At 41.2% G+C, this 13,068-nt stretch overlaps 1 protein-coding gene across 1 annotated transcript in view; it reads right to left on the bottom strand.

Moving 5' to 3' along the window:
* DHX36 (DEAH-box helicase 36) overlaps positions 1 to 13,068 on the bottom strand; it is a 275,760-nt gene that overhangs the window by 104,940 nt on the left and 157,752 nt on the right. The window contains exons 18-19 of the mRNA XM_069213319.1: positions 10,384 to 10,557; positions 854 to 940 (exon numbers count right to left, since the gene is read on the bottom strand). Of these exons, the coding sequence (XP_069069420.1) occupies positions 854 to 940; positions 10,384 to 10,557 (261 nt within the window). The remainder of the gene's footprint in view (positions 1 to 853; positions 941 to 10,383; positions 10,558 to 13,068) is intronic.

The following is a 13,068-nucleotide window of genomic DNA, read 5'->3' as shown; positions in this document are numbered from 1 at the left end:
GTAGCATTAGTCATATTACTAACAATGAGGATTACAAAACAAGACACAACGATTAAATACTTTAAACATGACCAACAAGCTAACACATTTATGAACGCATGTTTTAGTGGCTGAAACTGCAGAAACTTTTGAGAGATCATTCTAATCAACCAATTTAGACTACATGTTTACACACTTTCAGAGGCTTTGAATTTAGCTTTGAAAAATGATTTGACCTACACAAAAAGGACTTCATCACATGCTGCGTTGTTGATGTTTGATGTTTCTCCATCAAACTGTTACTTGTAATGGGTGGCATTTCAAGGGAGTTTCAAGAGCACAACGGATGTTTTCGGTATAAGAGGATTAAGTGCTACACAATTCAATGCAAACTATATCACATGTAATCTTTTTTACATTACACTTTGTTCTCATTTGAATGAATTGGAAAGTTGAAGCGACATGGCAGTAACAGGAGGAACTCAATTTCCAGATTACACTCCTAATGTAGGTACAGTAGAAACATGCCAAACAAAAGACCACAATGAATTAAATATGCAGAAAACCACAGATTTCCCTACATCACACTAAAGTTAACTATTTTGCCTGATATATTCTTTTTTTGACTAGTGCCACAGAAATGTCTAACATTTTACACACTTTTGAACATTGCTCATGGAGACTAATATGTAATTAGGTTTCTTTAAAATGGCAAAAACTATTAAAGGGAAATACAGTCCTTAGGTTGTGTCTTGGTGACTTAGATGTTTATTTTGCTTTCCTGCATATTTAAAACACATCAGCCTTCGTACGGTTTTTTTCTCCTTAAATAATGTCTTTCTTTTCTGCCAAACAAATAATGATACATTCCTACCTCAAATGCATTTACAACAGTCAAGTGGTCACTCTTAGTATTCTTTGATAACTCTTTCCTTTTTGAATCTGCAACTTTTTCTTTGCCCTTATGAAATATAGAAAATATATTAAAGAACACTGCTCCGGAACAACAACCTGTGGTTTCAAAGAAACAATTTAAAAACAACAGTTTAACTTTCTGTCATGCAAAACAACGGGCTATCGTGAACTGACTGAACAGGCGAACTACAAGACAGACTTGGTGAACAAATGGATTTGACACAAAACAAGATGAACTGGTCATCTACATGCACCTGGTGTGGCCAGAGAATGGTCTACATATCCCTTAGACAGGGAGATAATACTCTTCTTTCACCTCTTCTTACAGGAATAGGGAATCTCTTCTTTGATGACTGGTAACGGACAACATTTCTACATCGACGCAATACTTGGTATGCTTTTGGTAGCATTCTGCATGGGATACTTCTGATATTTTTAACATGTGATTATGACCTTACTGTTCTCTACATTGTTGTGTTTGGGCCTGCATACGTCCTTACAGTGCAGCTGCGTGGCTCATCATATGCAGTGCTAAGTCTTGTGACTTTACAACCCGTGAGATTTTTTCTGCATTTACTTTCTACCTGATAGTGAGACAGAGTACTCTCGCATTCACAGATAATAGAGACTTCATTAATTTCCTTGTATTTCAAAGAGGTGTGCCGGGCCAGCACTACTGGGTGTCTTCCACCTTCATGTTCTGACACCTTTTATTACCTTTCCCCGTTTGTATTTTTGCTTTATATAATTTTTCCTTTTACTCAAGTGATTTTCTGGACTTTCTTGTTTTTGCTTTTGTTGTCCTTCTGATGCCGGTTTGCCACCTTCCTATTGGACAACATTCACTACCATTCGTTTGATGCTGTTGGGGTTCACATTGAACCGTTATGTATGATGGGACTTTACTCTCTTGAAATATTAATATATTCCTGTATATGACTTTGTGTGGTTTGACTTAGAATTACGGAACAGAATGACTGTAGACCTTTAGATTATGGTAGCTTTTTACCTTCTCTGTGCAAATGTTATCCTTTTGGTATTGAACAATGATTACGGAACATAATTGAACGTGACCTTATGAGAACTGTTGATGGGTGCCACCCCATTGAAAAATGCTCAACTACATACTTTGAACCATATGATAAACATTTATGCTGCGGGTACGCGCTATATGCTGTGTTGTAGTTACTTGCCAATCGTGTATACCGTTTCCTTATATCACAAGAATGTGCTGCCTGATAATAGACTGTGACAATTTTGTGTTGGTGTGCTCTTCCTTTTTTTCTCTCTGCTGGGTCCTTCCTATTCCATCTAGATCATTTTTTCATTGTTTTTTTCATTATTTGTTTCACCAATTCTCTTTGTTCTTAATAACGGGCACATTGATAATCTGGTTCAAAATGGTGAACTTATATCTCTATACATATCTTGCTGTGTGTAGAATGCTTTAACATGCACTATGAGATAGCAGTCCTGAAAAGGCCCTAGTCTCCAAGCCAAGAGGGGGTGAAACACGTGTTGGCTGTCTTTCATTGGGAGTTCATGTGCTCAACTTGAAGATTTATCTATACTAAATAAATTCATCTTAACTTCATGCAGAACATGTTATATTTTGGGCTTATGTCTGGATTTCCCTCTTCAACAGTTTTGTCCTGCACAACCCATGGTCATCTACTTACCAGTTAGTGTTTTGACTGTTTCTGTAACTTAGTGTACTTTCCTAATACCTTTTCTCTTCAGGAATGTTGACAGTGGGCAAGTTTAAGGCTGAAGTGTGAAGTAGAAAGTTGCCTATCTTGCTTAATATTTTAATGTTTTGGCATAATGTATGTGCTGCCACTATGGTAAAATGTTCTGTAGATGCATAAACTAAGACATGGGAAATGCTTGTACTGTACTCTTCACGTTTTGTCTATACACTCCAATAACTTAATCATTATGCTGCCTTGCTAGTTATGGGTGTTAATACAGCACAATAACACTCTTGAATGCATAATAATGTTGCCAGACGTGGCTATTTTTTGTCTCCTTGATATGAGCATTTCAATAAACACTGTAAAAGTCGCTATTCACATAAAAGGACATTTTAACATTCTTGCAAATAAAGATTCAGAAAAGTGTAGCCGTTCAATATTTGCAAAAGCTAAAAAATTGCGTATAAACCATAATATAGTTTGCCATAAATAGTTTTTTAAAACTTATTAAGAGTTGTAGGAAAATAGCTGCTTGTAGCAGTTACCCCCACTTTTTGCCTGATATTGATGCTGACTTGACTGAGAGTGTGCTGGGACCCTGCTAACCAAGCCCCAGCACAAGTTTTCATTCACTCAAAATGTACCACTGTTTCCACAACTGGCACACAGAAGTACCAGTGGTACCAAGAGCCCTATGACCCGGGAAGGTCCCTAAGGGCTTCAGCGTGTGTGGTGCCACCTTAGAGACCCCTCACCTAACACACGCACACTGCCATTGCAGATTGTGTGTGTTGGTGGGGAGAAAAAGGCAAAGTCGACATGGCTTTGCCCTCAGGGTGCCATGCACACAAAACACTGCCTGTGGCATAGCTAAGTCACACCTCTAGCAGGCCTTAAAGCCCTGAGGCAGGGTGCACTATAACAGAGGCGAGGGCATGGCTGCATGAGCAATATGCCCCTACAGTGTCTAAGTCCATTCTTAGACATTGTAAGTATAGTGTGGCCATATTAAGTATATGGTCTGGGAGTTTGGAAAAACGAACTCCACAGTTCCATAATGGCTACAATGAATACTGGGAAGTTTGGTATCAAACTTCTCAGAATAATAAACCCATACAGATGCCAGTGGTGGATTTATTAAAATATGCACACAGAGGGAATCTTAGAGATGCCCCCTGAATTTTACCCAGTCCTTCAGCGCAGGACTGACTGGACTGTGCCAGCTTGCCACTGACAAACTATTTTCTGACCCCCTGGGGTGAGAGCCTTTGTGCTCACTGGGGACAGAAACAAAGCCTGCTCTGGGTGGAGGTGCTTCACACCCCGCCCCCCCCTTGCAGGAACTGTAACACCTAGCAGTGAGCCTCAAAGGCTCAGGCTTCATGTTACAATGCCCCAGGGCACTCCAGCTAGTGGAGATGCCCATCCCCTGGACACAGCCCCCACTTTTGTCCAGGGGAGATAATGAGAAAAACAAGGAGGAGTCACCCACCAGTCAGGACAACCCCTAAGGTGTCCTGAGCTGAGGTGATCCCTGCCTTTAGAAATCCTCCATCGTGATTTTGGAGGATTCCCCCAATAGGAATAGGGATGTGCCCCCCTCCCCTCAGGGAGGAGGCACAAAGAGGGTGTAGCCACCCTCAAGGACAGTAGCCATTGGACCTAAAAACACCCCTAAATTCAGTATTTAGGGGCCCTCAGAACCTAGGAAATCAGATTCTTGCAACCTAAAGAAGAAGAAGGACTGCTGACCTGAAGCCCTGCAGTGAAGACGGAGACGACAACTGATTTGGCCCCAGCCCCACCGGCCTGTCTCCCTACTTCGAAGAAAACTGCAACAGCGACGCATCCAACAGGGTCCAGTGACCTCTGAAGCCTCAGAGGACTACCCTGCATCTAAAGGACTAAGAAGCTCCCGAGAACAGCGGCCCTGTTCAAGAAACTGCAACATTTTGAAACAAAGAGCAACTTTTAAAGAACACACGTTTCCCGCCGGAAGCGTCAGACTTTCCACTCTGCACCCAACGCCCCCGGCTCGACCTGCGGAATACTAACTCTACAGGGAGGACTCCCCGGCGACTGCGAGCCAGAGTTGACCCCCCTGAGCCCCCACAGCGACACCTGCAGAGGAAATCCAGAGGCTCCCCCAACCGCAACTGCCTGCTTTAAGGAACCAGACGCCTGGAAACCACACTGCACCCGCAGCCCCCAGGACCTGAAGGAACCGAACTCCAGTGCAGGAGCGACCCCCAGGTGACCCTCTGCCTAGCCCAGGTGGTGGCTACCCCGAGAAGCCCCCCTGTGCTTGCCTGCATCGTCAAATTTATTTTAGGCCATTTCTGCCCCCGGGGGGGCAGAAACCTCTAGGCACCAGGGCAAATATTTTTTTTGTGTTTTTTTTTTGTTTGTTTGTTTTTTTATTTTATTTTATTTTTTTTAGAGATGGGGAGCGACCCATCAGGCAAGGGTCACTCCCCTGGGGGGCAAATTGTATTTAGACCATTTCTGCCCCCCTTGGGGGCAGATTGGGTGATTTTCGGTCAATCTGCCCCCAAGGGGGCAGAAACCTCTAGGCACCGGGGATTTGTTTTTGTGTGCCAATATCAAGCAGGGGAGCGACCCCGTAGGCAAGGGTCGCTCCCGGGCAGGGGAGGTTTGGGCAGGGGGTGGGGGGTCAAATTTATTTTAGGGCATTTCTGCCCCCCCCCCGGGGCCGGCTGAGCTAGAGGCCAAAATCCACAGGTAGGCACTTTGCAAAAAACACCTCTGTTTTGTGTGAAAAAATATGTTGTGTCCACGTTGTGTTTTGGGCCAATTCCTTTCGTGGGCGCTAGGCCTACCCACAGAAGTGAGGTACCATTTTTATTGAGAGACTTAGGGGAACGCTGGGTGGAAGGAAATTTGTGGCTCCTCTCAGATTCCAGAACTGCCCGTCACCGAAATGCGAGGAAAAAGTGTTTTTTTGGCCAAATTTTGATGTTTGCAAAGGATTCTGGGTAACATAACCTGGTCAGAGCCCCGCAAGTCACCCCATCTTGGATTCCCCTGGGTTTCTAGTTTTCAAAAATGCGCTGGTTTGCTAGGTTTCCCCAGGTGCCGGCTGAGCTAGAGGCCAAAATCCACAGGTAGGCACTGTTTTCTATGAAAAAATGTGATGTTTCCACATTGTGTTTTGAGCCTTTTCCTTTCGTGGGCACTTGTCCTACCCACACAAGTGAGGTATCATTTTTATCGGGAGATTTGGGGGAACGCTGGGTGGAAGGAAATTTGTGGCTCCTCTCAGATTCCAGAACTTTCTGCCACAGAAATGTGAGGAACATGTGTTTTTTTAGCCAAATTTTGAGGTTTGCAAAGGATTCTGGGTAACAGAACCTGGTCAGAGCCCCACAAGTCACCCCATCTTGGATTCCCCTAGGTCTCTAGTTTTCAGAAATGCACAGGTTTGGTAGGTTTCCCTAGGTGCCAGCTGAGCTAGAGGCCAAAATCTACAGGTAGGCACTTTGCAAAAAAACACCTCTGTTTTCTTTAAAAAAAAATGGGATGTGTCCACGTTGCATTTTGGGGCGTTTCCTGTCGCGGGCGCTAGGCCTACCCACACAAGTGAGGTATCATTTTTATCGGGAGACTTGGGGGAACATAGATTAGCAAAACAAGTGTTATTGCCCCTTGTCTTTCTCTACATTTTTTCCTTCCAAATATAGGAGAGTGTGTAAAAAAGACATCTATTTGAGAAATGCCCTGTAATTCACATGCTAGTATGGTCACCCCGGAATTCAGAGATGTGCAAATAACCACTGCTCCTCAACACCTGATCTTGTTCCCTTTTTGGAAATACAAAGGTTTTCTTGATAGCGATTTTTTACTCTTTATATTTCAGCAAATTAATTGCTGTATACCCGGTATAGAATGAGAAAACACTGCAGGGTGCAGCTCATTTATTGGCTCTGGGTACCTAGGGTTCTTGATGAACCTACAAGCCCTATATATCCCCACAACCAGAGGAGTCCATCAGATGTAATGGTATACTGCTTTCGATAATATGACATTGCAGGGAAAAGTTACTGAGTAAAACATAGAGAAAAATTGATGTTTTTTTCACCTCACTTTCAATATTTTTCTTTTTCAGTTGTTATTTTCTGTAGGAAACCCTTGTAGGATCTACACAAATGACCCCTTGCTGAATTCAGAATTTTGTCTACTTTTCAGAAATGTTTAGGTTTCTGGGATCCAGCATTGGTTTCAAGCCCATTTCTGTCACTGACTGGAAGGAGGCTGAAAGCACAAAAAAATAGCAAAAATGGGGTATGTCCCAGTAAAATGCCAAAAATTGTGTTGAAAAATTGGGTTTTCTGATTCAAGTCTGCCTGTTCCTGAAAGCTGGGAAGCTGCTGAGTTTAGCACAGCAAACCCTTTGCTGATGCCATTTTCAGGGGAAAAACCACATGCCTTCTGCAGCCACTGTTTCCAATTTTTTTGAAAAAAACGAAATTTTCACTGTATTTTGGTTAATTTCTTGGCCTCCTTCAGGGGAACCCACAAAAGTCTGGGTACCTCTAGAATCCCTAGGATGTTGGAAAAAAAAGGACGCAAATTTGGCTTGGCTAGCTTATGTGGACAAAAAGTTATGAGGGCCTAAGCGCGAACTGCCCCAAATAGGCAAAAAAAGGCCTGGCACAGGAGGGGAAAAGGCCTGGCAGCGAAGGGGTTAAAATAAACTAAGAAAATATATTTTTCTATATAAAAACCTATTGGCATGGAATTGTCTTTGAGTGTGTGTTCCTCATTTATTGCCTGTGTGTGTACAACAAATGCTTAACACTACCCTCTGATAAGCCTACTGCTTGACCACACTACCACAAAATAGAGCATTATAATTATCTCTTTCTGCCACTATCTTACCTCTAAGGGGAACCCTTTGAATCTGTGCACACTATTTCTTACTTTGAAATAGTATATACAGAACCAACTTCCTACAGAAAGAATAGAAGAAAACAGGAAAGCAAGAAAGAAGAAAAGGAATGAAGAAAACAGGAAAGCAAGAAAGAAGAAAAGGAATGAAGAAAATGAAAGAAAGAAAGAAAGAAAGAAAGAAAGAAAGAAAGAAAGAAAGAAAGAAAGAAAGAAAGAAAGAAAGAAAGAAAGAAAGAAAGAAAGAAGAAATGAAAGAAGGGAATGTTTTACAGGTTCTGTAAATTAAGCATGGAAAATGCTGTGTAGCTTGTTGGGAAAAGTTTATTAAAGACCACTTGTGAAACTGAGTCCAGAATAAACGTGTTCCGAAGAATTGTCTGCTTATGAATTCACATCTATAATATTGAAGCTTTCAATAACTAAATACAAAGCAGTTTCAAATGGACGCAGTCTGTTATCTTGTAAAATGCTGATAGTCAAAAAGTAACCAAATGAAACTCAAGAAGGAATTTACAACCGCATTGGCAGGAGAAGGAATCTGATAATGCTTGGAATATGTGGTAAAGAGTCCTGCTGTAACATCAGTCTAAACACAGAGGCAACATCAAAGTAATGAAGTGAAAAAAAAAAAACAATAGCACAGAAAAGAACTAGCTTGCATGTGAATGTGCTCCTTGTGAAAGAGCACAATGCAGACACTCAAAGTAAAGTTATCCAGTGCCTGAAGTGGGTTGACCACCATAATCTATGCTATAGTGGGCAGAGGCAAAATGTGAATGACTCACCAATAAACCAATGGATAAAAAAGCTGGTTGAAAGTCTCTTTAAATAAGTATATTGTACATATGTTGCTTTTAAAAATCAAAAGGTCTTGCCTAACGCAAGACTTAAAAATGACTATTGTGCCCATGGATCTGCTCCTTTTCCAGAATTCACAAATTCAGTGGAGGCTATGCAACAATCCTCACATAAGTAAAATAAGTACATTAAAAGATGAATTCACTCACACTACCGAAGATGGAATGTATATTGTCTTATAACAGTTAACAACAGTTCAAAAGCAATATATTTCAAACAAGGTAATCAGTGTGTAGTGACAACAGACAATTTCATATTGCAAAAGCACAAGCTTAAAGTGTGAGAGAACACAATAAAATTTAGTCAATCACATTTTTGTGCATCCTGGCTACACAATATAAAGTTGTGCTTCTAGTGGTTTGATACAAAGATGCACATTTTCAGGCCCACTTTAGTTGTGTGGTATTCGCACAGTGTTGTAGATAGTCACCGGTTTGAACGGTATACACGTGTTAGATTTTTAAATCTAATGGGGCCTTCCACAGGACAGTTAAAGGAGACACACTGTGTGCTAAACCAAACAATGCAACACCTCCTTAATGAGTGTACAAAACAAAAGAACAGAATACAATATTCGTATATTATGTCCTTATGAGTCACCTAATGTATCTGAATCAAAAGAAAATAAAGCATGGTCTCTGAATGGTCACCTCATACTGCTCAGAAGGCTCCAAAGGGTTGCATCTAGGACACACAGGAATGATTCCAATAGGGTGATTGTCTTTAATAAATGAATTAACCCACAAAAAGTGAGAGAGCTATATCTTATATAATAGACATTCACCTTTGTCGCATCAGAGTCTCAGCACTAGAATCAAAAAGGAGTGGTGGTTACAACTCAACACTTTTAGTGTGGTACTCCGCATAAACAAAGACCAGCAGAAATTCCAAGATTAACCTGTGCTTCCCATGCACCGAGTTCCAGGACTTCTCTGAAGTGAGGCAGGAATGGCACGCTGATAGTGAAAAATGCTGTGCACCACACGTCAGTGTGTATATGTCAAGAAGATACAATGTATCTTCCTATTTAAAGATGGTGGCCGCTCATGGACCTGCTAATGCTGGCAAAGTAATCAAGAAAATGCTAAGTCAATCAGATACAGAGTATCTTCTTGGTAAACAAAGGAGGTTCTCATTGTGTAGTCTCCAACGTGTCTTTTGAGGATCCATCCATATTATTAGCATGTTTCCTGTATGCCCATAGACAGTTATAATAGTATATATTCATTCATACAGAAGCACTGAATGCATTAGAGTATTATCAAATGCATTCTTACTGAACATCTGCCTCTGCCTTTGTACTCTACTGATGCAGAAATGAGAAATGGAGAAGCCATGGTTTTGAGAGCACACTATTTGTGTTTAAAAAAGACATGGTTCCAAACTAAGGGCCTGATTTAGGTCTTGGAGGAAGGAATATTCAATCACAAATGTGACAGATTTTCTGTCCGCCTTATTACAATCCCATGATATCAGGGGAGATCATAATAAGGCACATGGGATATCAGTCACGTTTGTGACAAAGTATTCCTTCCGCCAAGATCAAAATCAGGCCCTAAGCCTCTTAAGGGGTATCTCCAGATGGATCCACAAAAATCATTACCTACCTTCAAAGTCAACGGTGAGAGTCATGACACCGGCTGTAAGACACACTGATGAGGAAATTCTTTTCATCTGGAGAATATTTTTTGAAGGGATAAAGGGGTCAAGCCCTAGCAGTTATTGGCTGCTGAATACTCCACTAGCTAGTGCTGTATACAAAATATGAGAGAATTGAAGAAATTGTAAGTTAAGCATTAAGGAATACTGATAGATAATGTATCATGCATGGGATAATTTCAATGTTTATAAAATCCTATACAAAACAGGAACCGATTTCCAACTGTATATGATGCAATACAACACCTCATGTGGGAAATATCCTGAGTAAATGTACCAAAAACTCAGTTTACAAACCCTTTTTAAATAGCAATATAGAACAACATCAAAAGTGTAAAACAATGAATTGCTCCGTTTTCAATCTTACCAGTGGAATGACAAACGGATCTTTGAAGCTGAGACTTGCTGCAATTGTGAGCACTGGATCTAAACAGCACAACAATGCTGCAAAGAGAATCATTTTTCCTATATGTGGCTCAACAGGCAACCTAGCCAAGTGGAAACCCAAGGGGGTTAATTCTTCTTGTTTATCCAGAGCATTCTGTAAAAGAAACAGTATCTCTCATATCTGGAAACTTCAATAACATTTTATTTTTCATTCAAAGGGAGCAAGGCATAGCATAGTAATTAAATAGTGTGAATAAAATCAGACATCAATACTTGGAATGGAGAGGCCCCTTGGTATAGTTTTCAACAAAGATAGTATTGCTTGATGTATGGTAAGGAGTTACTAGTGGAAACTGCTTACATTACACAACATATGTGTTTTTCTTCTTGACAATGTATTAACAGTGCAGAAATCATCAACCCCTCCTAACACTCACAGACTTAAATCTCGTCTTTAACCTGGTAGAGCAGTTTGCTATCTTTTGCATAGATTTGCGCTACAGAAATACCACATACATATATATATTCTTGCATGTGTGCAGGAGATAATACAAAACACATGCTCACAACACTAGATGTGTGTCCCCAGGACCACAAGAACATGTAAGGTCAAGGTCCCTAAATGTGGGCTTAAAAACAGGTTTGTACGCAGGTAGCGAGTATACAATCTGTACTACTCTTACTAAACTGCTAACCATGCTTCCTTTTGTAGATTTTTTATGCACTGCATACATTCACAAAGTTGTAATACTGACTAAACATAAAAGCTAAAATGAAAGGCATTAGGAAATTATATCAATTGATGAAAGTCAGCTTGAAATAAGTTATGGTTAGAACTGGTTATAACACACTGTCATATATATATATTTTTTTTTTTAAAGTGCAGTTATGGTTGCAAATTAAAAATGAAAAAGCACAGATTTTCCAAGTTATGGTTAGCTGTGCAATTTACAACTCACATAGAACCTATTCAAACCATTAGTCTCACACCAAAAACAACACTCATGACCCACTAATGATGTGACAGATGCTATTATATATTTCATAACTAATCTTACAGATGAGAGTACAAGAATTTGTACACTTAATAATACGGAAGAGAACACTATGGGCCTCATTGCGACCATGGCGGTCATGAGACCACCAGGGCCGCAGTGGGGGTCGAACCACCGCAAAAGTAGCAGTTCGGCCTTCACATTACGACCGTGGCGGAGCTGTCATGGTCGGACCGCTGTCACTACCAGGTTGCCGACAGCCTGGCGGTGCCGGCGGTCTAAATCCACCAGGGCAGCACTGCTATGCAAAGGCAGGGGGACAAGGGGTGCCGGGGGCCCCTGCTCTTGGCCTGGGCAGTGCTGGGGCCACCACAGACAGCCCCATTGCGCTTTTCACTGCCCGAATTACGGGCAGTGAAAAACACAACGGGTGCTGTCCCACCCGACTCACCGCCACATTGCAGATGGCTCAATTATGAGCCGGCATCAATGTCAAGGCCCTGTTCCCTGCTGGGCCAGCGGGCGGAAATGCTGTTTCCACCCGCCGGCCCAGCGGGGAACTCTTAATATGGCCGGCCGGGGAAAGACTGACATGGCGGTCTTCCATATGAATGGGTTTGGCGGGCAGCCTCTGCGCCTGCCAAACCTATAATGAGGGCCTATGACTGTAATTATTGGTTTGACAATGTATCTACTTAGTCAGCCATGTTTCAGCATGCCGGGATTCGTGCAGATCAGTAGTCAGGAAAAATATTAAGTTGCGGTGAAAAGATGCACAATTTCTCAATTTAGCTCTATAGGAAATTTGACAAAAGATAGGTCAACAACGGGAAAGGTGGAATGGGAGTAAAACTTTACTCAGAAGCTATGCTCTTTTTGATTTGGTGTAATGCTATTTAGTAGTTTTTGAGTTATCAGCTTTTGAAAAATGTAATATGTGGGCTTGAAACACATTTGAATCTCTGGACAGTGGAATAAACATTTGTTGATTTGCTAAGGACTCTGGCAAGATTTGCCAAATATATGGATATTAAGCACAGTAAATTTTTGAATCTATGCATATCCATGGATCCATTGATCAATCTGTGTGAAGAGTGACACATAATTAGTAAGTGATGCCTAGTGCTGGTTATTAGGTTTCATAAAGATCCAAAACTGGGAGGTGGGCAAAGTTAAGAGGGGTGGGAGACAAAAAAATGTTTGATCTACTAATAACCTTGGCTCCATTTCATCAATCTGTAGGAAAACATGTAGGAACTGAGCACGTTAATCTCCTTTTCATATTTTTAACTTAATGCAGCTTCACCACAGGTTTGGAAGCGCAGAGTTAAAAGGGGGAGAGGGGTGGAAAGTAAAGTGGTCATTTGCTAATAAAATTAGGACTGCATAAAATCTGCGAGAAGCCTGAAATGTGTGGGTTTTCAATTGGTATGTCAAGTATTGTAACAATCTATCAAGGGTGGGCAGTTAAAATTAGATAATACAATGTTAAGTTGGTTATACCTTCAGCACTGTTTGATGAATCTGCAGCAAATGTGACACTATTAGCACGTTCCAGTGTAGCTACTTCAGGTTTTGTGTAGACTAAAAGGTGGGCCGAAGGAAGATCAAAACATTTTTGATTTATTGATAACTGACACCATCTGATTGACTTGCACAAAATTTGGCAG

This window comes from Pleurodeles waltl, chromosome 11 (genome assembly GCF_031143425.1).
Source record: "Pleurodeles waltl isolate 20211129_DDA chromosome 11, aPleWal1.hap1.20221129, whole genome shotgun sequence".
Lineage (NCBI taxonomy): Eukaryota > Metazoa > Chordata > Amphibia > Caudata > Salamandridae > Pleurodeles > Pleurodeles waltl.
This window is presented reverse-complemented; position numbering and strand designations above follow the sequence as displayed.